The sequence below is a fragment of the Diceros bicornis genome, chromosome 5, assembly GCF_020826845.1.
Source record: "Diceros bicornis minor isolate mBicDic1 chromosome 5, mDicBic1.mat.cur, whole genome shotgun sequence".
In the NCBI taxonomy this organism is placed as follows: Eukaryota; Metazoa; Chordata; class Mammalia; order Perissodactyla; family Rhinocerotidae; genus Diceros; species Diceros bicornis.
In genome coordinates this window covers 1,513,722-1,538,796 of record NC_080744.1, presented here as the reverse complement: position 1 = coordinate 1,538,796, position 25,075 = coordinate 1,513,722, and the positions used below count along the sequence as shown (strand labels likewise).

The following is a 25,075-nucleotide window of genomic DNA, read 5'->3' as shown; positions in this document are numbered from 1 at the left end:
CGAAGACTGTGTGCGAGTTCCTAAGATATATAAGCTTCCATCTTAGAAAAATTTGATCACATGCCCTGCAAAATAATTTTTCCCACTGACAAAATTCCACTAGCTTATCCTCATTTTTCAGTACCCCTTTCACTGTACTGTTTCCTTTGCCTGTGGGCCTTGTGAATGGAAAAATCAAACAGTTACAGCACAATGTATTCAATATGGACTCAAACACATTTAGTTTCCACAAAAATATATTTAATAGGTTATATAAAATCAAACATTTAACATTTTCAACATTTTATCAATAATTCAAACTCACAGATATCTAACTGGGAGTGCTTTGTATTTTGGAAGATTACCTGAACTAAAAATATATTTACATATTTACAATACATGTAAATGTAACTGAAGAGCTACTTTAATGTTGAAATTCACAAAATTTTAGAGATTTATAGGCTAGAAGTGCCATAAATTTATCTACGATCAAATGTACTGTGCTAATTATAAACAATGTCTTAACTATTAAACCAAAAGGGAAAAAAAATGGGGAGGGAAATATTGGATTTTAAAGTTCTATGCCAAACACTTAGAAGACAAAAGATATGTAAAATCAATTTAATGACCCAGATTTCTTATTGAATCCCTGACTGTTGTTTTTGGCAGCTCAACGCAGTCTGTTATGAGGGCAGCACTCTCACTGTCTCCTCAGAGCCAAGCTCTAAGTGCCGTAGGAACATCCGGAAGTGACGCTGCCAGGTGGAGTGCTTGCTCACACACCTTTCCCACACAGGTAGAGGCCAATGCCTGCGTTTATTCCTGAAAGATTACAGGCCCTTCCTCCTCCCATACCAAAAAATACTTTCTCAACACGTTTTAAAGGGGTTCTTTACATTTGGTGGGGAGGGGCACCCCACACATTACATCTAAAAATTTATCACAATAAAGGTCCCAAATCCCCTTGCATGTTTTGAATTACACAATGGAAATACGTAAATCCTCCGACTCCAGACAGTAACCACACTAAAGCATTAAACATCTTTGTAAATACTGCAGAGGTTCTCTGTGTGTGTTAAAGGAAGGTGCTGCTTCTGTGAGCGTTTGCCAAATGATCACTGCCTAGTTAGCGTCTGTTATGATGACATTTCCTGCTGCGTTTGTCCACATCGAGAATGTCCAAAGCAGTTTCTTAATATACAGCATTTAGAAGTGTTTGCCATCTTGGCTCTTAAAATGACAAACTCATTTTTTTTTGCTCAATAAAAGAATATTTTTAATAACAAAATATATGTAAAATTAGAATTTTATAATTTCCAAAAAGTAAGCTGCCTTTATTAACCAAAGTACTTGTCTGCAGTTTCTTTTTTTTAATCTGTGAAAATATTTTAAAGCCCTTATGAAACTTAAATTTTATTTTTAAAAAATTAACTTAAAAATTCTTGCCATGTTGCTGGGCATACCACTGCTGTCTCTGCTTGCGGTTTTCCAACTCGGTGAGAAGAGCCTGTCTGTAGGCTTCATACATTTTAACAATCTGTTCCAGTTCTTTCATGAAAAGCAACTTTAGCATTCCCTGGTAGGTATCCAGGTCAGCCAGCTGGAAGAGTTCCCATTTCAGAATGTGGTCATACCTGTTTTAAAACACAGTCATACGTATGTTCACAATATATACATAAATACGTGTTTATAGCAAACTGGTCTATTTTTGTAAATATCAACTTTATTATAACTAAACAAACCATAAGCTTTAATTAAAAACAACTGAATTATTCACTGCTATTTAACTACATTATTTTTAGGGAGAGGAGAAAACTGCTAAGATTATTTTATTTCAATTTAAGTTAAAAAAATACCCATTTCTTTTAATCTTAAGTATCAGTTATTCTAATATTAACACTAGACAACAATGAACACAGATTTCAAAGCACATGCTATGCTATTCATAAGTGCATCCAAAGTTAAGTGTCAGGAACTTAAAAATACTTTAGACCATACTGTGCCTGCAAACAATAATATACAAAAATGGGCAAGGTCCTTGCCCATTAGCATTGATAGAGCTTTTTGAGGAATGCTGTTCACTACAGCAAACAAGGGACTGAACAGAAAGAGGAATGAAGAGGAACCACCATTCATGGGCTGAGTTTTCCTGACATTGAGTATATCATTTAAAAAAAAAAAAAAGAAAAACTCAAGCAGAAAGGAAAGAATAAGCTCTCTTCAAAATGAGAGAATAAGTAGACTGTACAAGACTGCACAGTGTGGGGAAGGACTCACGTAAGACTGTATTTATGTATTGCTCAGAAAGCCATTATTCCTTCTTCAACGGTCAGGAGATCACATACCAAGATGAAAGTAGGCAAGAAACTCCTAAAGCAGTAATTTGCACTTTGAATTGAAAGAGACCCGAAGACAGCACTCTAATTCAATTTTCTCATTTTACAGATGAAAAAACTGAAACCTAAAGCTATATATCTCTTGCAAAATTGTTTAGTGACTAAAAGTTCAGAATGGCAGAGAACTATGGACCAAGATGCTTGAGAGTAATAGTTTTGAATGTTAATACCTATAAGACTCGAGAAAGAACTTGAAGTAGAGCAAGGCATATACCTATGATGACACTGAAGTAATACTTCTCAAGTCATATTGCAGAGCAGACCCAATAGGAAGACCTGATTATAAATTCTAGTAAAGTTATTCTTAATAATCATTTATAGTATTTCCTACTCAATAGTCCTTTGTTTGGTAATTCATTTACCATCTTATTCCAAAAGGATCATGTGTCTAATATTTTTAAGAAAAGGTTTTTATAAAGGGAAACAGTAAACAAATACGAGCAGCCAGTATGAGCCACATACTTTGGCGTGTTGACATCCATTTCTGTACAACTTGGGTACATGGACCAGGAATACTAGGAGCACAACATGCAAAACCACAAGGTGAACATATTTTGTTGGATACCAAGTTTACTCATGTACTTCATGAGCACTGCAAATTTAGTAATAGATACACTTGGTAGAAAGCTTTATATTTTCTTTAATGGCAAACTCCAACTACTTGCCAACATACACTGGAGAGACACTCCAAGAAATTTTCCTAACAAAAAAACTTTTAATCTTTCAGAGTCTAAATTCCACAGCTAAGGGGCATTATAGTAATGTCTGCTGATTCAAGATGCTTAAATTTATGCCAGGTGAACTATAAGAAAGTTAAAGCTCATTTATCATCTGTATACTTTCTAGCAAGGGAAAAGAAGGAAGAAGAATAAATTGGTAAATATTATACTCGTTTTTAAGACGAATATCATTCTATATAGGCATTCAAGTTTTAAAAAAAAGACAAAGAAAAGAAGGTTCAGACAATTTTCTGACTCCCCAATCATAGCATTTAGCAACAAGAATAGGATTATGGGCAGAAGCAACAAAATCAGAATAGAGAAAATCCTTTGAGAAGAAGAAAAGGCCCTCTAAGGAAGAACACAGAAGAGAAAAGTACGTGATGCGCCGATTTCCATTCCAAGTTCTTGCCCTGTGCTTTCTATAGTTACTTCCCTTCTGCCTATAATACATCTCACTATGCCTGCTTTTTTTTTTTTTAAGAAAACTATATAATTCCCATTCTTTCCTTGTCAACTAGCCAAATAATCTGCTTCCCCAAGTTTAACTGTTTTATACTCTAAATATATAGGTAAATCATTCAGAATTATGGGCTGTAAACCACTTCAGTAGCCTATGTACAGCATCTCTCTGCATCTTAAGAAAAGGCAGCATCCTGGTCAGACACTACTTGTAAATAAGCCATATGTGCAAACAGCAACAATGCTACAAAAAGCCCTGTTCCCAATCCAGTGGATGCTGCCCGCGGGAGCCAAAAGCACTGCTATTCCCAGCTCCAGTATCATAATGTAGCCTACATCCCTGTGCCCGCCCCTGTGACAGTGTGCCCACTCTTCTTTTCCACCGACACCCAGAGCTGGGTCAGTGGTGACAGTGCAGGATCATCAAGCCACAGGAATAAAACAGTCCCTGTCACACTGCTGTTGAGGACTGGTGCTGGGGTGTGTGTGAGGAATAATGGAAAGTAAATATGTTCCTGACGGTCTTTTACTTGTTAAAGATTGAATCTTATAATTTTATCCTACAGTTCAGCTTGATTAGTTATCTGATGCATTACAGACTTCTGTGAGCAGACTTAGAAACATAACTTTACTAAAATTAATAAAAATTTAGAACATAATGTTTCTAAGTCAAATTATGGAAGTATATTCAAAATTGTTTTGGTAAGTTACTATTAGATAGAATTAAAAATTTTTAGAAAGTTAGAAGATTGTCAATTGTTTGTTAAACAAAAGGAAGAAACAGGCTAGTTTTTTGGCTAAGGATTCTCTTTTTGATGAGATAAGTAATTGATTCTCCATTACCTAATTCATGGAATAACAGCTTACCCTTTGTTGACAGAACAATGTTAACCATTTCCATCCTCTTTAGAGACAAAAATTTAGGATCAACTAAAAAGCAACAGGGTTCTAGACCTCTTGTTTAAGTTTTTAAGCAGTCAAGAAGTATTTGCTCTCTTTTATCAGTATGGCCCATTCTGGGAGAGTTCTGACTGATTTGAAAAAACTAAGTTGCTAGTTTCCTCAAGTTTTATGGCTGGCTCATAGAACCAGAGCTGAAAGGGACTATAACCTTTGAGAGTCTGTTTCTTTTCATCAGAAGAAAGGAATTCCATTTAAGTACTATCTTTTCTCCCCCAAAGAAAGGCTTTTTATGTTATTTCTGTTTAACAATGACTAGAGTAGAAATAACAGAGTAGAAAGAATAACCTTCTTCAATCTCATCAACTCCCAGAAATAACAACAGTTAACAGTTGGGCACATATTCTTTCAGACTTAAGGAAAATATAAATACATACACATATTATATATGACTCAGGATCAGCATATGAACAAAGGCTATACACAGCAATAGGTCAAGTGGTATCAAGAGTGAACGAAGAGCGGGAAAAGAGAAGAGAAGTCCATCTGCCGTCATTCCTTATCCCATTCCTATACCATACAGACATTATCAGGTAAGGAGGCGTCTGTAGATTAGCCCAGATGCCAAACCATGCTCAACTTCTATGGATAAATGTGTACCTAATTTCAAATAAACTAAACCTAGACCTTTGACAAGCATTGTTTATACCTTGCAGAATAATGTCTATAATTAAAACCTTTTTAAAAATTACATTGCCAAGGCTTACATTTGACTTAAGAGGGGGGAAAAAAAGGATGCTTTTAGACTACAACCCTAGAAGATCATCTTGTCTCTCTCCATCAGGCCACAGATCAATAGCTGTGAATTTAAAGACTGAGAAGAACGGAGGGACTGTAAGGGAATGTTTATGTTTGCCAAAAATTAATACATAATCCCTACTAAATGGTCAATAACTTTATGAGAATGTTAAACTAGCCTAAATGAGCACAATCATGGTCAAATAAGAGACATATCCTTTAGACAACCTACCAACTATTCAAAGTAAAAGCCTGAAAAAAAGCTAATAAGAATAAATGGCTCTAATCACCAAAAAATAATTTTTAAAATCTCTAGGCTGAAGGCACACACAAACACCCACCCACTCACCCACCCACATGTAAAGGACTGATAAATACATAAGAAGATGGTAAAAATTTAGATCAGAGTTGGCTTAACCTCCTGGAAATTTTATTTCAATGATCATCCTTTAAAATTATAGAAGTCACCACTTCACAAAAAAGTATATATGAAAGGTTTTACATTCCTTTTATTTGAATATCAAAGATTTAATTATTTTATTTCAAATTCATTGTCCAATCATCTCAAACTCTCTAAAACTCTTCTTTGGGCTATTTTATGCTCATAATTTTGGTTTCTGAAATACAAAAGGGAAATAAACAGTAAAACTACAAAAATCAGTAACTGAATGTTACCTGATACAGTTGTTAAAAGTACATGCAATTATTATGTACCAGGGATTTAATAGCTAGAATTTAATAGCTGTATGATCTTAGCAGCGATAATGCCTCTGTTTTTTTCACCTGTGAAATGGGTTTTGGGAAGATTATATGAGATAACATACCTACAAGTTGAGCACAGTCAGGACACACGAAGCACTGGATAATCAGTAAGTATTTACTTTCAAACCTCCCCTTTCCTGAAATCACTGCACTTGGTACATGTACCATTGTTCCCAAAGCCTTCTCACGTGGGGTTACTGATCTAGGTACCTACTTCTGTTTTCCCGGAAAAGAGAAGCTCATTGAAGCAAAGATTTCATTTACTCATGATGATATTCCAAGAACAGTGCTTACTATGGCACTCAAGAATACCCTCAATGAGCCTGGCAGACTCACAGGCATCCTTAAAAACCAGCCCGTGGATTTTCCTCTTCAGTGCAGCTTTCCTTGCTCCACTCACGATTAATACCAAGAAAATGTTACTAAGGGCTTGCAGGAGGCAGCCACCATGCCACGTGCTCTAAAATGTGTGATCACTTTTAAGCCTCAGCACACCGAGTGAGATAGATCAGATTATTATCCCCATGTTTCAGTAGAGGAAAAAATGCTGACATCTAAGTTCAGTAACTTGCCCAAGGTCATTTAGTAAGTAGCAGATGGAGCCAGAAATCACCCTCAGTTTCCTTCCTGAGCGATCTTAACCACTATTCTATATACCTCTACCCCCAATAATTACAATAATCCTTTCCTAAGCTCTCTCAATGTGCAAGGCACTGTGATAAATACTTCAGATGCATTGTTTTACTGAATTCTTAATCACCTTAAAGTAGGTACTATTACTATCCCCAATTTCCAGAAGACAAACTAAGTTAAGCACCCTGTCCAGGATTACACAGCTAAAAAGCATCAGTAAACTCAGATCATCTCATCCCAGAACCTGTGGCCACTACACATGCTACTTCCTCAATCCCCCTGTGTCCTGCTTTATTTCACCCGTGCACCTAGGACATACCTGGGTCCTTATGTTTATCACAAGGTAGAGCATCACTCATTTACAAGGTAATCTCCTCCTATAGGCATGTAAGCTTTTTACTGTATCCCTATTATAGCACAGGTCTGCACACAAAGAAAGTGAAGATTCAATAAATGTTTGCAGACCTTATATTTCTACTCAATGATCTTCCAACTGTATAAGCTGTGATATCTTTTTTTTTTTTTTTGAGGAAGACTAGCCCTGTGCTAACATCTGTTGCCAATCGTCCTCTTTTTCTTTGTTCTCTCCAAAGCCCCAGTACACAGTTGTGTATCCTAGTTGTAAAGTTGTAGCTCTTCTATGTGGGATGCTGCCTCAGCATGGCTTGATGAGCCATGAGTAGGTCCACACCCAGGATCTGAACCAGCGAACCCCTGGCGGCTGAAGTGGAACTCGCAAACTTAATAGCTACGCCACCAGGCCAGCCCCACGTGATATCCTTTCTTGAAATAAAATATTATTTAGAAGCCACATATTATTAAGAGAAAAAACATGGTGCTGCGTGGGCTAACAGCCCAGACTCCCTTTGGCCCTCCACTCACCCCTCAACAAGTTCACTTACTTCACGGGGGCTCGAGCATAGACCTGAAGCCAGTCAGGAATTTCCGCAGTGTGATACGGATTTGCAGGTACCAGAAGTGACTGGTTTCTTTCAGTTTGCTGAGGCTGGTATGTGACAGGAGGAGGCTGATCATACCGAGGTACACTAAGAAGAAAGAACTGACATTCGTGAGGATGAAGGCCCTAAATCTAAACAAGAAATTATAAAGAACAAATAATATTTAAATGTTTTTCAATGTGCCTCTTGCTGAAACTGAGTTCCTTCTACCACTTAAAAAACATAAAGGTCTGGCTTTTTTTTTTTTTTTAACCATACTATAGAGTATATACCATACGATACAATCCACCTTCTATAGGAAACTAGTAGCTTGCTACTGTTGTGATGGATATGAACCTCAGCTAAATGTTTACATATTTTTGAGACTTCTTCTCGCTAGTATTTATTATTTTCAAGGACAACTTCGAAGGAGGCTATAAAAAAGATGGAGCTAAGTTATAACCTTTATATACAGGCTTAAAACTGAAATCACAAATTTCCGTAGTAACTAGTAATAAGCTGTAAATTTATACTGGAAAGGTTGACAGTTTCTCTCAAAATGAGAATGGACATTTTCTTCCTCCTTCAGGCTCAAAGGGGCTTTGGAGTATGCGGTACAGCTGGAGTGAGCACTGTGCTCAAATATCCACAGTAACTACCATCTCCTTCCTGCTTCTACCACCTTGAGAGAGCACATGGGAGTCAGAATTCATTAGAACCTATTTCAAATTAGAGAGACTTAAAAAAAAAAAAGACCATGCTTTTAATTAGTTCTAATGGCCCATATGTGTTGGGGGAGGGGGCTATTATGAGAAAATGCTAAGGAAGGCATTGAACCACCTGAAGGTCAAAGACTGAATTCTGGGAGGCCAAAATGGTCTCTTCCAAACTTGGAGACAAAGCTGGAAGATCTGTATGTTTTACAGATTTATGTGTCCATCAGAAAAGCTCACTGCAACACTACTCTGGGGTTACAGTAAGTGTTAGCTTGGACTGTGGTTAACAACTTAAAGATCAATGTGCAAATGGCACTAAATTTTATCTTTAACTCTTCATTAAAACTTTTAATTTTATCTGAAACTCATCTTACCTAAGTAGGTGCAAAGTGAAATATTCCTTGATAGCACCACTGAGAAGTGAGGAAGACCTGAGGCTTTGCACTCACACAGGCCTGGGGGGTTACTCTCAGTCTGGCCACTTATGAGTAGTATGAATGCAGGCAAAAATAATGCACTTCTCTAAGCCACTGCCTCCTTATTTGTAAATCTGGAATAAATTTATAACAAAGATGACTGTTCTCAGGATTAAATGAGGTAATACAGTTGTCCCTCAGTGTCCGCAGGCAATTGGTTACAGGACCCCCCGGATACCAAAATCCATGGACACTCCCTATATACAAGTCCCTTATATAAAATGGCGCAGTATTTGTATATAACCTATGCACGTCCTCCCGTATACTTTAAATCATCTCTAGATTACTTATAATACCTAATACAGTGTAAACACTATATAAATAGTTGTTCCACTATATTGTTTAGGAAATAATGATAAGGAAAAAAAGTCTACACATTCAGTACACATGCAACCATTGTAGGCCTTTCGATTCACGGTTGGTTGAACCCAAGGATACAGAGGGCCAACTGTATAACAGTTCTGTATAAGGATTAGCATAATATGGACAATCAAATAGTTATTAATACTACCTATGTGAGTTTAAGGAAGGTGTTCATTCTCTCCTATTTAATGTCTACAAAGCTGCTGAGAGAAGCAAATTAACTAATTGTGAAAATGCTTTGTAAACTATAAAATTCTGTAATAATGTAAGGTTAATCAATGATGGACAGAAAAGTAAGCTCAATATACTCTCAATCTGGCTGTCTGGACCACAAAGTCCTCTGCTGCCTGGTGACAGCAAACTATAACCACGTGTTTGATTCTCTTTTTCCCCCCATCATTTACTCATTCACAGGAGGCAGCTGGGCTCCCACTATGTGCCCATCTCTGTGTTGGGTGTTGGGGACACAGCAGGAATCAGTGGGACTCACCCTTGCCCTTGGGTGGGGATCACGATCAGGTGGGAGGGGGGCTCCGAATTACCCTCCATGTCACAGGCCTGAAAATGGAGGCCAGGGAGGGCAGCAGCTTGTGTGAGATGGTTCAGAGAGTAGGGGAAGGGGCCAGAGCCCGACACAGGCAGGGGATTGCTCTGGTTCTTCTGAAGGGATCACAACCTCAGTCGTTCAGTAAATACTGACTGAGTGCCACTAAATGGAATCACAGGATAAAACTGCTTTTCAAAGTTGAATTAATAAATCCAAAGATGTAAAATGATTAAACCCACACAATAATGATAAAAGCTCAGTTTTCTAGTTAATAATATTAAAATGTATTTTCATAATGATTTTAATGGTTCTAAAAAAATGCAAAAGTCTGCTATAACCAAAGATCTGTATTATGCTTGAGGGTATGAAACAACATCTATCAACATGCCCATGGTATTCTACCCATTTTTAATCCTGAAAGCTCAAATGTAGTTCATTGGAAATAGTGCAACTTCATTACTAAACTAATACTAGCTTTTTGTGTACTCTGAAATCCAATGTGTATTTCACATTTACAGCACACCTCAATTTGGATTAATCCCATTTCAACAGCCACATGTGACAACTGGCTATAGTATTCCCAGGGCTAGAAGTCTGGCCATAAAGGAGATCTACTAATAAGCCCAGCATCAATCAAAATAGCCCAAAGGATCACAGGCTACATTTAGTAAACAGATCTGGGATGTTTTGTGCAGTTCCAATTTTTGCTTCTTGCCTGGCAACCATAAGAAACAGAACATAAAATATCTGAAATGGAATAAAACAGCAAGATGTTATAATTCAAAAGTATATTTTGACAGATTAGTCAAGTCTGTATTATTTATGGGAATTTATATGTAAAGAGACAGATGTTTTATTTATTTATTTCAAATTCTGGGTATCTAAAACCAAACATTCTGGCATATTAAGGCAGAATCTGATCATAAGACTACTGATCTTGTTTTGAGGTTTTGTTTAAAGAGAAAACCTTTCCTTTATTTTTTAAAGTTATTCATTACTAAATATAAGTCCAGGGAAAAATGTTATAAACTCTGAAAAATAAAGTTTTCAAATATTAAACTTCAGGATGCCTTTCTCTTTGATGAAAATATGAGTTTCTAAATCTAACATGAGACAATCTCAAAACAAGAAGTGACAATGAAATGGGTACTCTACCTGGGAGCACAGGGATGCCTATACTGAGCCTTCTTATTCGTGTGGTCCACATAATAGGTTCCAAACTCTGATGACTCAACTCGCTCCCATCCTGGGGGCAGTCCTTCTCGCTCAAGAGGATGGCTCCAATGAGTTGTATTTGTGTTATGATCTATGTAATACTTTCTCCCTCTCATTGTCCAGTCCACAGACCAGCCGGGAGGAAGGGGTAGGTCTTCAGAACCATGGTTAGTTAAATTTCCTAAAGATGTAGCAGCAACTCTCCCAATACCTGAGGAAAAGAAGAAAGAAGAAATAGAACAAGTATTCACAGCCAGAAAGTATGCCATCTGAGAAACAGTTACAAAATTAACTCCTGTTAAAATGCATGATTTTAACAAAATTTTAAATGCATGCATGATAATAAGCCAGTATTACTATTATTTAACTACAAAAAAAGGGAGGAACTAGACTCCCTCTCTGAAATTAGGTTTTTTTTGGTTGATGCCTCCATCAGCAGACCATACAAACATTTAACTACTAGCAAAGCTACTTGAGTATGTACACTGCTAAAGGAAAAGAGAGGAAAAGAAAATTTCACCTCATTCAAGATTTAAGATTTGACATTTCATCTAAAACAGCAAAAATGAACTTGTAAAGCTATTCCCAGTTTATAATTTCTTAAAAATAATCTGGCTGTACCCTAGAACTATTAAGTAAATTTATCAAGGTAGCAGGGTATAAGGTCAACATACAAACATCAATTAAACATCTATATACTAATAACAATTGGAAACATAAATCATACCACTTATAATAGCTCCAAAAACTAAATATTTACATTTAAATCCAACAAAATGTGTGCAGGATCTGTATGCTGAAAACTGCAAAACACTAATGAAAGAAATAAAAGAAGACCTATCATGTTAATGGACTGAAGACTCAACATGGTTAAGATGTCAATTCTTCCTGAAATGACCTAGGTTTAAGGTAATTCCAATCAAAATTCCCACAGGAGTTTTTGTAGATACAGACAGATATAGACAAGCAGACTCTAAAACGTACAATGGAAAGGCAAGAACTAGAGAAGCCAAAATAATTTTAAAAAGGAAGAATAAAGTTGGAGGACTCACGCTACCTGATTTTTAAGACTTACTATAAAGATATAGTAATCAAGACAGTGTGGCATTATCAAAAGGACAAACAGATCCGTGGAACAGAGAATCTAGAACTATACCCACACACACGGTCAACTGATTTTTGACTAAGGTGAAAAGGCAATTGAATGGAGAAAGGATAGTTTTTTCAACAAATGGTGTTGGAACAACAAGACATCCACGTGCAAAAAAATTAATCACAACTTATACTTCCCACTTATACAAAAATAAATTCAAGATGGATCATATATCTAAATGTAAAACATAAAACTATAAAACTTTTAAAAGAAAAAGTAGGATAAACTTTTGCGACCTTTCGTTAGGCAAAGAGTCTTCACACGATGCTGAAAGTGCAACCTGTAACAGATGACCCTGATAACCTGGACTGCATCCGAGTTAAAGCATTCACTCCATGACAGACATGGTTAAGAGAAAGAAAGTCAAATTAGAGACTGGAAGAAAATATTTGCAAATCACATATTAGACAAGGGACTTCAATCTAGAATACACAAAGAACTCTTAAAACTCAACATTAAGAAAACAACTGATTTTTAAAAAATGGGCAAAAGATTTGAACAGGCACTTCACAAAAGAAGACAGATGGTAAATGAGCACAGAAAAAATGCTCTGTATCATATTAGTCCTCAGGGAAACGCAAATTAAAACCACAATGAGATGACAATCAATACACATCTATGAGAATGGCCAAAAAACCCTGACAATACAAGTTCTGATGAGGATGTGGAGCAACTGGAACTCTCATACATTGCTGGTAGGAATGCCAATGCTACAACCACTCTGAACACAGTTCAGCAATGTTGTATAAAGCTAAACATATGCTCTCCATATGACACAGCAATTCTATTCCCAAATATTTAACCTAGAGAAATGAAAATTCATCTTCACACAAAAACCTGTAACGTAGATGTTTATAGCGGCTGTATTCCTAACTGCCCCAAAGTGGAAACAATCCACACGTCCTTCAAGAGAATGGATAAACTATAGTGCAACCATACTGGTCAGGAGTAAAAAGGAACTAATTATTGATACGTGCAACAACATGGTGAATCTCAAAGGCATTCGCCTGAGTGAAGGGAGCTAGTCTCAAATGGCTATAAATTGTATGATTCCATTAATATGAAATTATTGCAAAGGCAAAACTACTAGGACAGAAAACCGGGGTTGCCAGAAAGCAGGGGTGGGGTTAGGAGTCGACTATGAAGTGGCAGCAATGAGGGAATTTTGAGGGGTGATGGAAAAATTCTACAAACTGATTGTGCTGGCATTATGTGCATCTATACATACACTAAAACTCACAGAACTCTGTACCTTAAAAAAAAATTAAGTTGACTGTATGTTATTTGGAAAATAAAACAAGAATAACCTGGTTGTGTAGTTTTATTCTCCCACAAGAAGAGAAACAGCGTATAACCAATCACCCCAAAACTCAACAGCTTAAATCAAGATTCATTTAGTTTACAGTCTTTGGTTAATGATACAGGCTGAGCTGTCCTTGCTGCTGTATCAAGATAACTGATGTGAGGCCCCATGATGATTAATCTCCATTCAGCTCTGACCCATTCTGCTCCTTTTCTACCCCTAGACGTCTCTGCTCCAGCTATGCTGGCCTCCTCGTTGTTCTCTAACACAGTGGGCACTGGCTGTTCATTCTCCCTAGAACATGCCTCTCTCAGACATCTACTTGGCTCACTGCCTCGCCCTCTTCAAGTCCCTTCTCAAATCTTTCAGTGAAACTTCCTCTCACTACCTACTGCAGTCTACCTTTCCCCAGATTTCACTCCCCCGTTCTACTTTTTCTGATGTCATTTTAAGCTTCAAACATAATTTTTGTTTGCTTAGCATCTTTCTCATCCCACACGAATGGGAGATACACACAGGGCAGTCTTTGTTTTGCTCATGGACCTCTAGAAGAGTGTCTGCAGGACAGAGCACATACTAAGTGTCCAACAAACAGGCGACACTATGAGGACAGTGTGCATTAGTGGAGGAGAGATGTGGCGATCAACGAACGCACAGAGAACCCAGAAACAGACTCATACAAATATGCCCAACTGATCTTAGACCAAGTTACAAAAGTAATTCAGTGGAGGAAAGATAGCCTTTTCAACAAATGCTGCTGGTGCAACTGGACATCCATAGGCAAAAGAAAACCTTGACCTAAACTTCACACCTTATGCTAGAATTAACTCAAATGGATCACACTTTGATATAAAACATAAAACTAAAAAACTGTTAGAAAAAATATACAGGAGAAAATCTTCAGGATCTAGGGCCTAGGTGCTTAAACTTGACACCAAGAGCACAATCCATAAAAGGAAAAATTTATCAACTGTATTTCACCAAAATCAAACACTTTTGCTCTGTGAAAGTCCATGTGAAGAGGATGAAAAGAAAACCTACAGACTGGGAGAAAATATCTGCAAACTACATATCCAACAAAGGAGTAGTATCTAAAATATATAAGAACATTTAAAACTCAACAATGAAAACACAAGCCAATTAGAAAATGGGTATAAGACATAGACATTTCACCTACGAGGATATACAGACGAGATGGCAAATAAGCATATGAAAAGACACTTAACATCACTCGCCACCAGGAAAAAGCAAATGAAAACCACAATGAAATATCCCTACACACATAACAGAATGGCCAAAATAAAAACCAGGGGTGATACCAAATGCTAGTGAGGATGTGGAGAAACTGCATCACTCATACACCGCTGTTAGGAAAGTAAAATGGGACAATCATGCTGGAAAACAGTTTGGCAGTTTCTTATAAAAGTGAACACGCAATTACCATACAACCCAGCAACTGCACTCTGAGGCATTTTTCCCAGAGAAATGAAAACATGTTCACACAAAAACATGTACACACACAAATGTCCATAGCAGCTTTATTCACAATAGTCAAAACTGGAAACAGCCCAGATCCTTCAACAAATGAATGGGTTAAACAAACTGTGGCACATACATACCATGGAATACTGCTCAGCAATAGAAAGAGAGGAACTACTAATACATATAGCAACTTGTATGACTCTCCAGGGAATTCCTCTGAGTGAAAAAGGCCAATCTCAGGGGCTGGCCCCGTGGCTTAGCGGTTAAGCGCGTGCTCCGCTGCTGGCGGCCTGGGTTCGGATCCCGGCCATGATGAGGCCACATCCCACATACAGCAACTAGAAGGATGTGCAGCTATGACATACAACTATCTACTGGGGCTTTGGGGGGGGAAAAAAAAAATAAATGGATATTTAAAAAAAAAAAAAGGCCAATCTCTGTGAAAAGGTTACATCCTGTATGATTCCATTTATATACATTTTTGAAATGACACAGTTTTAGAAATGGAGAACAGATTAGCGGTTGTTTGCCAAGATTGGGAAAGGAGGTGGGTGTGGTCTTGAAAGGGCAAACAGAAAGGATCCTTGCGGTGATGGAACTGCTCAGTATCTTAACTGTGGTGGTGCACTCACAACCTACATGTGATAAAGTATAAAACTAAAAACACACACACCTAAATGAGTTCAGGTAAAACTGGGAGAACACCGTATCAACGTCAATATCCTGGTTGTGATGTTACACTATAGTTTTGCAAAGTGTTACCAATGGAGGGAACTGGGTAAAGTGTCCAGGGAATCTCTCTGCATTATTTCTTACAACTGCACATGAATCTACAATTATCTCGATAAAAACTTACTATTAAAAAGAGGAAGGCGGTATAATCTCTAGACCCAATGTGCTTTTAAGAACAGCCCAAAGCAGCTGAGCTAGAACAGTAAAGAAAGAAGAGGAGATTAAGAACAGAGCACTGTGAAAAACTAGCTAGTCCAAACACTATGCCAGTAATTTTTCCTTTTTCCTCCACAATCCCCACCTCTCTGGCAACCACAAGACATGATTTCAAATGACTGGCACAAGAAAACTAATTTATTCAATAATGTGTAATAAGAACAGCACAACCTCAATTCTATAAGAAAAATTAAAGAGGCAAAAAGGTACAAAATTTATTTAAAAAACATTCAAAAAAATGTTGTCCCAAAGCCGAGAAAAAATGCAACAAAATAGCCTACCGTAAATTAAAAGAGAAAAAAGAATGAAGCAATCAATTCTCTGAAGGAAGACCCAAAGAAGAAAACCAAGAATCCAAAAGACATCAAGATGGTAAGACAATAGAGATAACAGGTGCACTCAGGAAAGAAAGAAAGATGAAGACAAAACCTGGAAGAACAAACACGCAGTGCTGGCTACGGTGGAGAAACCCGGCAAATCTCAACTAAGTGATGAAGGTCGACATCACCAATAATGTCATACAGATATCACGTGTCTCCCTATACATGATATGATGTGGACACTCCACCTCTGTGATATTCTTTCCAAAAACCAGTAAGCCCAGACTAATCATGAGAAAAACATTAGACAAAATCCAAATTGAGGGAGGGTCTACAAAATATCTGACAAGTATTCTTCAAAACTGTCAAAGTCATGAAAAACAGAAAAAGACTAAGAAATTGCCATAGACCAAAGAACACTAAAGAGTTATGACAACCAAATGCAATGCGTTACTCTGGATTGGATTCTGGAACAGAAAATGGACATTAATGAAAAAACTGGTGAAATCCAAATAGAGCTTGGAGTTTAATTAAAAAAAAAAAAAAAACCTGTGAGTTCATAAAGATACTAAAAATAAAAACTCATTGGTTACCTTTGGAGGTGGCTAGGGTACCAATTCATTATTCTGAAAAATAGTAAATAAAGGGAAAGATCTAGCATTTATCCTGTCTTTCTTATATGAACAGCAACCAAATTATTGATAAGAGAAAGTTCTTCATTATAGAAGTCCACCTAATAAACAGAGAAAAAATGACAGAATTAAATATCACCACTGGCAACACCTAATGAAATACTGGATCTAGCCAAGGATCATGAGTGGCTGCCAAACCAAGAGGAAAAGGCTGATGGAGAACTTCATGATGGATGAACTGGGCTGACATCTGATCCCACAATCAATTCTAACATCACAAAAGGAGAAATCAATCATTATGTGTCTCCGGAACTGAGGCACAGAATGTACATAACACTGCCTATGAGGTATTCTGGCAAAAAAGAAAATGCAAGAAAGAAAACACATAAAATCACTCTTGCTCAGTACCTTTAGGAAAAAAGATACATATTTCTAAAACAGAACGTAACTATAGAACAAAACAAAGCTAACAAGGCTTTTGGTGAAACGGACCTTGGCTTCTGCCAAAACTGCAAGTGAAGGTTTATTTAATAAGCATAGTTTAAGCAATTTCAGTAAAGAGAAAATATTTAAAGAGAAAAGAAATAACCCAATGTACTAATGAGACGCACACAGCAAATAACTTTAAAATCACATTGTGTAGGCATGCAATGGCCTTCACACTTTCTCATACTTTCATCACTAAATATGTTGTACTACTAGCCACAGCCAAGAACAGCAATTAAAAAAGAAGTTACAGTCAATTCAGTGTACTCATATTGAGTTATTTATAAGAACCATAACATTGTGGCCTGACAGAGGTCACCCTGGAAATATATAAATAGATTTCTAAACACAACATTATTAAAAACAAAAACTATTATAGTAATTAAAAACTACACAGGCTTAGAGAGTTTAAAGTTTGTGACAATTTCATTCACCTGCTTAGAAAAATCCAAATTTTCATACACTGAACTTGCCTAAATCTAGAAACACATGTACTTTTACGTTTAAACAATATTAAGTACCAAACATCAGATTTAAACCATCATAAACTTGAAATTTATATTGAGAGGAAACACAAAGACCTCTCTATAAAATCTCTCATTTTCAGAACTAAACCATGACAATTTGATAAGGGAGTCATGAAGTCCAAAAAGTTCCAAAAAGGCACATCAGCTTTACCAATGCCATATAAAACCATGATTCCTAACCTTTCTAGAGATATCTATAAATAGTTTAATTAGTTTCATGACACACTCCACCTGTACTTTCTGAAAGTGCCATGTGCACTGAACTTTTCTCAAACTAATATTTGGATAATTTTATAAAACCTATTGAGAGATGAACGTACAATACAAAAAGATTGGAAACCACTGATCTAAAACATAAAACATTACTAGTAATAAAATAGGTCTAGCAGACAAAAAAAAAAAGCTATATCAAGCTCTAACACACCAGATCTCCACCAAAAGTTGAAACGTCAATAACTAAACACACCATATTGATGAGATATCTAAGATCTGCCCTTACAGACAAAGCTCAAAAATTCTAGTTTTCTAATTGTAGTGGCTACAGAGTATACATTGGAATCTGGAACTCTAAAGAAGGTCTACAAGCTCCAGGGTAAACAGATAGTAAACATTATAGCCCATGTTATAATCAAGATGCCGATAAAGAGATCTAAGTATTACTGAACCAAGTCAACTGCCTTTTCTCCTCCTCTGCAAAACGATTACAAATAAAGCTGCGTTCCTAAAATTATATTAACCCCTCCTCAAAAGATGATTCTGGTTAACTAAATATTTATGCATTTCCTGGAGTAAACACAACTCAGTATTTTTTTGTAAAGCCTGACACTTTGCAGTTTGATTTCTATAACTTGATTTCTTTAGTCATCTTTAAAAATAAAATTTTTAAAGATTGTTATTTAAAACTGTACAGAACTAAATTATTTAAGTGCAAAACAAAGGAATTTGATCTGCCTTTAGTATCCCAACTAAAGACTTCCTGTTAACAGCAGGATTGCTTCCTTTGGCACAGACAGTAAGTGCCTGACTGGTACGTTGTCCAATATGTTAAAGGTCAAATTTCACAGTTAAATGTAGAACTTGCTAGGCCCTAAAACTGTTTAAGATAATATACAACTTGTTTTTGTGCTTCTGCTAAATACATTAAGATGAAGTTAACCCTTGAGATAAGGTGCTTCCTAAAGGTTGAAGCAATAACTAATTGGCAGGAATCACCACTGTCACCAAGTCATGTCAAAACTATTTTCTTCCAGACCTTTTTTATGCTTATTACATTATTAACAGTAATAAAAATTTAAAGCTTGTGAAAATAAATCTGTCTATAGCACATTCTTACCCTCCCACAAACTTACTTTCTCCTTTCCATTCATTCAAATTCCTTGAACTGTCTCCAGCACAAATCTTGAAAACATAAGTTTCAAGTCTTTTCAAGATGAATTCAAGAAACTTCCAGCTATTGTCTCACACTCAGATTTTTTCCTTCTGGAAAGACAGTTGTTAGGCCTTTCTGTTTGGTTAATAATTGGTTATTAAGCCTTCCCTGCCACTTAAGAGACTCCTTCAAACAAGTACTGTTTTTTCCTAAAAGGTAAAACATTAAATCGTATTGCCCTGATATAATGTTAAGTAATATTTCTCAAGCATATATCACTGCTGTAATAAACACAAATCTTTTTTAAAAATGACATTCTTTAATTTGAAAAAGTATCCAATTAATTGTATTTTATTTATTTCTAAATCATGATTGGCAAGTTGTTTTAAAGTCTGTCTTTAAAACTTACAAAAACTGTGCCAGACTGCTTCTAAGAGAAGATCAGTAGAAATTCAGTTCTTACAGTATTTGCTCAACGATATTTTGCAAATCAGAATTTTAAAACAAGATTTTAAGTTGGTATTATTAACTCTTCATACTTACATTCGAGCAGAAAAGTGCTCTGAGCTATCAGTGATGTTTGCAATATAAATATACATGGGAAAAGTGAGTGCAAAGAACAACAATCTGTATTAACGACAAACAGACTGTTATAAGCTATTATTTTGCTATCCTTCAGTTACCAAAACTGTCCTCAGACTCCAGACTTGAAATCTCTGGATTCATTCACTTTTTCAACCATTCATTTCTGGAGCAATGTTTCACCTGCTGTGTAGCCAGATGCTGTGCTAATCCTATCTGTCTCTTCTCTTTCCTTTATCCCTCAAGCCCCATAAAAGTCCCATCAACTCAGATGTGTCCCACTTCTCCCCTTTCCAAATGTCCCCAGCCTAGGTCAGGTCCTCAGTAACATTTAAAATATTAACCACCTAATATGCACCAAATGGAAGATTATGAAGTCACTGAAACTACTCATAGTGTGTAACATTAAGAAATTCATTCAAGCAAAAGGCAGGGAGATGAAACTGTACAGAGTATAATCATATCAATGTAAAAAAGGATGTCCTGGAAAAAGATGAAGGAAATAACTAAAATACTAACAATCTCTGCTGTGATGCTTTACTTTCCTGCATTGTGCAAATTTCCTATAACTAGATAGTACTCCAAAAGAAAATATAAATGAGCTTAATTTTAAAAACTCACTATTTTGGTTGGATAACAAATTATTTCTGAGGTTTAAAACCACACATTAGGAATAGCCAAAATAAACACTGAAGTATGCAACTGTCTAATCCTTTAAGCTAGAAGTTCTTTAAAAACAAAAAGGCACTCACCCATGCTCATTACAGTATTTCTACATGCCTAGAAAACCTCTCCTCTTCAATGTCCCAATGAGACTCCAACGTCAGCTTTCACAAAATAAGCTGCTCTTACCACCTATTCCACACTATTCCTCAATTTTCAAAACTTTAGTGATTTATTTTCTCCCAAACCCATAATTAAGTCTCATTTTTCCTTCAAAGGCATCATAGATTTGCCCCTTCCTCTCCAATACCACTGGTACCTGCAGTCCCCTTTTCTCCATGAATCTATCCTGAGTACAACTAGTAAATTAACTGTTAAACACTGCTTTCACAAAATTACTTGTCTTTTTGAAATCTGCAATGTCTTCTGCTTGACTCAAGTTTAAATCCTACAGCCTGTTGTTGAACCACAAATCTCCACTCCATCTTATTTCTTCCAACTAGGCATAACTACAGTTCCTTGGATTTACATCTGTTTTCACTGGGCTATTCCCAGTTTTTCACCTAAAATGCCTTTCCTCTGTCACTGTTAATCTAAAATCCAAGCTCGAAGCACAGATCACGTCCTACCTCTTCCATGAAGCACTCTCTTAGTATCCAGCCTACCCTGATCTCTCTCTCTCCTGACTGCCTATCACACTCAGTCAGTACCACAAAGCATAACTAACTGTTCCGTGATTACTGGTTTTATTCCCCCCAATGAGGCACCAGAGAGCAGACATCAAGAAGGTCAGGGAAAATGCTAGACACATAAATAATTAATACTAAATGAATAGAATGTTTTCTACACTCAAAATACTCATGTGCTAAACCGTTTTTAAGTCACTTTATTTGAAGTTTTGTGGGCTAAAAAAGTAAATGTCTCTTGTATTTTTTGTTTTTATCCTGCCAAAATTTAAAGTCTACAACTAAATAGGGAAAAAACAATCAGATGAGAAAGTTTAACTTGCAGCTTGCATCAGTTTATCTAGCACAGTCCAGTACTTTAGGAATAAAGTATAACTATGCATTTCTCCTATCTCTTCTGCTCCTTGCCCCCGTATCCACAAGTCAGCAAATACGAAAAACAGATTTTAAAAAATTATATGATTAATATTTTTGCCCATTCCAAAAAGAACAACAACAAAAGACATCCTTAACAAACTACTAACCGTCTGATAATAAGTCTTTTTGACCAACTGAAGAAATAATTATTGAACTGTGAAAACAGTTTTATTAAGAGAATCAGTCCAGGTTCTAGCTAAGTAATGATGCAGTTGCCCATGGTTATCACCCACCATACCCATGTCTCCCTAACTTTTCTTTCCAGGTCTAAGTCCAGTTTCTCTGAAACCCTCACCTTGCCATTCTCCCAAGTCTTAGATTCAATCCAGCTGTAGACATTAAATTCTCTAGGTTTTCAAGGTCCAGAGCAGTAATAGTCCAGATAGTCCTCAGATAAGTACCAACATTTTATAACATGAGTTAACAAAATAAATGGACACAAAATTCTTTCACTCAGCATAGGTTAATAATTATTTACAAAGTGGCTTAGCAAGACTGGCAAAATTGGGAAGTATTTCTCTAGGAGTATCTGTTGGCTTCCCAAGAAAATCCAGAGAGAGCACCTTTTAATTAAGCATTAATAAGTCTAAATATAAACTAATGTAGTATTCATAATTTTAAGTTACCTGAAGCGTGCCTCCCTTGATTCTGTGGCATTCTTTGGAAGAGATCGTGGTTGTATTCATAATATCTGTAGTCTTCCTGTGCACGATCTCCAAGTGGGCGCCTTCTCTGACCATCAAAATAATTATCTGAATAATAATATCGGGAACCAGAGTCTCCATTTTCAACAGCAAAATTAACTTCTGTTAAAAATGACTGAGAAGAGCCATATTCCCTAGGGACATCTGCTAGACTCCTGGCAAGATAAGAAGGTGCAGATAATCTATTGCTTTCTCTTCTCATTATTTCATGAGGTGTTCTTTGAATTGGAGTTCTAAGGAAACTCTGGTTTCTTGAAACCATTCCATCTCCAGAAGCTGAAAAGGCATTAGGGCTTGAATCTGGAAGACAGATATCAGTTCGTCTTGGAATTGTTGGACCGTGCCGGATGAACGAAGGCATGAGATCTATAAGAAAACAGAGTAAAATGACCATTTCAATAAGTAATAAATACACCTTTCAAAAGTTGTTCATTTTCATGTATCATCCCCACATGCAAAATTTCAATGGACTTAAGAAAACACAATTTAAAATTCTGATATAAGATAGTATTCGGATATTTTAAAATTGAGGCTGATTAATATTTTCTCACTCAACTGAATTTATAATTTGTATGAATGTGTTATGTGTAAGCTGAGCGAGAATGCAATGTATTCTGCATACTACCACACATAATACAATGAAATGTCAATAAGCTTAACTATGAAATACATATTAATGAAATACGAATAAATGTGTAAAAAGAGGAAACGAATACACAGTTATCAGCGTAATTTAATATTATAGTTTGTTTTGTTGATTTCACTTTATTTTCAAAATTCCCAAAAATCCTTCTTCAAGCAAACACAATTTCAAAAATGAAACAGAACATAATGCTACTGCCACAGATGTAAAGGTGAATTCCTTTAAAAAGATTTTAAAGTTATTAACCTGGTCTTCCTACTCTTGGCATTACCTAGCACTAATACAGTCATCAAAAGCTGGAAAGCCAAAAATTTAGCTACAAAAATTGAAAAATAAAAAGATCTCATTTCATAGAGGCACAGAAATGTTCAATCAGTTCAAAAACGCCAAGCCTGAAACTATGGCTCCTCTAAGGACAAGTAATTATAATTCAAAACAGAAGATAACAGAACAATGGCTTTCAAGATATAGTGCTTCTGAATAGAAAAATTAAACAGCTTAGACATTCCTGGTCAGAGAGCAAATACCTTTAAAAATTGAGGACAACTGGATTTGGAGACTGTTTTATTAGTTCATTAAGTAAACAACGTTAGAGAGCACTCCCATCGATAAGCTTCAGAAGCTAACCCTAGACAGAAATTAATATCGGAATAAACAAGGCTCAAGACTTGGTGAAACTAAAAAACTAAATACTGTACCAAACTTACTTGCTCAAAGGTGTGGCAAACATATTTCATGATTTCAAGCAATGTTTAATGAACTTTATTTGCAGCAAACTGCAAGCTATCATAAACTTACCCAAAAACCAAAGAGAACGTGTAACTGAAACATAAACTCTTCAAAAAAAAGGCTTAAAAGCCAGATTTGAGGTTACCGACGTGGCCACCTGCCCTACTCGGCCGTTCTACAGCAGAGCACCGCGAACAAGGACCGCCGCGGAAGGCGGGCGCCGCGGGCACCGCGGACACGCTCTCCGCCCGGGTGGCGCTGGGCGCACTCCAGGAGCCTGAGCAGCGTTCCAGCGACAGCATGAGGTAATGCTGAAGTCACAGGCCCCTTCGGCCTCCCAGGAGAAAAGCACACAAAGGCCCGGCGCGCGGGCGAGAGGCCCCGAGTCTAGGCTCGGCTGGAAGAGCAGCGTCCCCGGGCGGTGCGGGCCGGGGGAGCGAGGCACGGCCGGGAAAGTGCGGGAAAACTTCCCGGGAGTCTCCCGCCGACACGACACAGGGACTCTGAGGACCTGGCCTCTCGGGGTCGCCGGGGGTCGAGCGTGAGGAAGTCTCGCGCACAGCATTCTGGCGGTCCACGCCGAGGTCTGAGGACGGCCCCGGGGGCGGCTGTCGCCCCCGCACAGCCAAAGACCCCCCCCGGGACCGCGCCCACGCCCCCGCAGCGTGCGCAAACACGCGCCGGCCCGGTCCACACTGCCACTCTGGCGGCACAGCTGCAGCCGAGGGGCGCCCAGGCCTCGGGGCCCCGGGGTCCCCTGAGTTCCCGTCGTTCCCCGCGTTCACGCCCGGCCGCCGCGCCGGCACCCCTGAGGGCGCCCTCCCCGCCCACACTCACTCCGCAGCAGGGGCGACGTCTCCTTCTTCACGTACTTCCCCTGCACCTCGGCCGGCTTGCGCGCCTCGCCCTTGGTCTTCTTTCGGGACAGCATCCTCGCCCGCGAGGCCCGGCCGGCCCCGCCCGCCCGAGCGCCGCCGCCGCCTCGCCGCCCGGGGCCCCCGCAGGGCCTGCCGCATGGTCGCGGCGCTACGCGCGCCGGCCGCCGCTCCGTCGCCTGTCAGTTCCTGCCCGGAAGTCTGCCCGCCCCGCGACGCGGCCCGAGGACTCCGGGCCCGCAGCCCCGGCACGCCCGGCCGGGCCCATGGCCGCCTCGCCGCCGCCGCCGGGAATTCTGGGAACCTCGACGCCGCGCGAGCGCCGCCGCCCCCCCGCCCTCCCCTCGCTCCGGCGCTGCTACCCTCCGCTCACGCCCGTGCCCTCGCCCCCTTGTCCTCCCCGGCCCCCTTACCCTCCCCTCACACACCCCAGCGCCGGGCCGCGGGCCGCGCCCTCAGCTAACGGGCTGCCCACCGAGTCCCCGGAGCAGCGGCGGCCGCCCGCAGCCTCCTCAGCAAGAAGCGGCCCGCGGACGGCGGAGGACCAGGGACCGAGCGCGGGAGGCGGAGCCCAGCGCCCACGGGATCCCTCAGGACTCGGGGGGCCCTCCCGGAGACGCTCGGCGCCGACGACGCGGAGTGCGCGCAGGGT

The 25,075-nt window shown here is 38.5% G+C and overlaps 1 protein-coding gene across 2 annotated transcripts; it reads right to left on the bottom strand.

Annotated features, from left to right (window-relative positions):
• Positions 1–218: 218 nt before the first annotated feature.
• Positions 219–24,680, bottom strand: SAV1 (salvador family WW domain containing protein 1). Of its 2 annotated transcripts, none has more exons than XM_058540596.1 (5): positions 24,386–24,680; positions 22,099–22,542; positions 10,845–11,115; positions 7,552–7,695; positions 219–1,613 (listed from the first exon to the last, which is right to left on the bottom strand). In XM_058540596.1, exons 1-5 carry the CDS (start codon positions 24,477–24,479, stop codon positions 1,412–1,414), a joined length of 1,155 nt encoding a protein of 384 aa, XP_058396579.1. In that variant the 5' UTR covers positions 24,480–24,680; the 3' UTR covers positions 219–1,411. The 2 variants fall into 2 exon arrangements, with proteins under 2 accessions (XP_058396579.1, XP_058396580.1); XM_058540597.1 differs by lacking the exon at positions 24,386–24,680 and adding an exon at positions 23,618–23,680.
• Between the last annotated feature and the right edge of the window lie 395 nt (positions 24,681–25,075).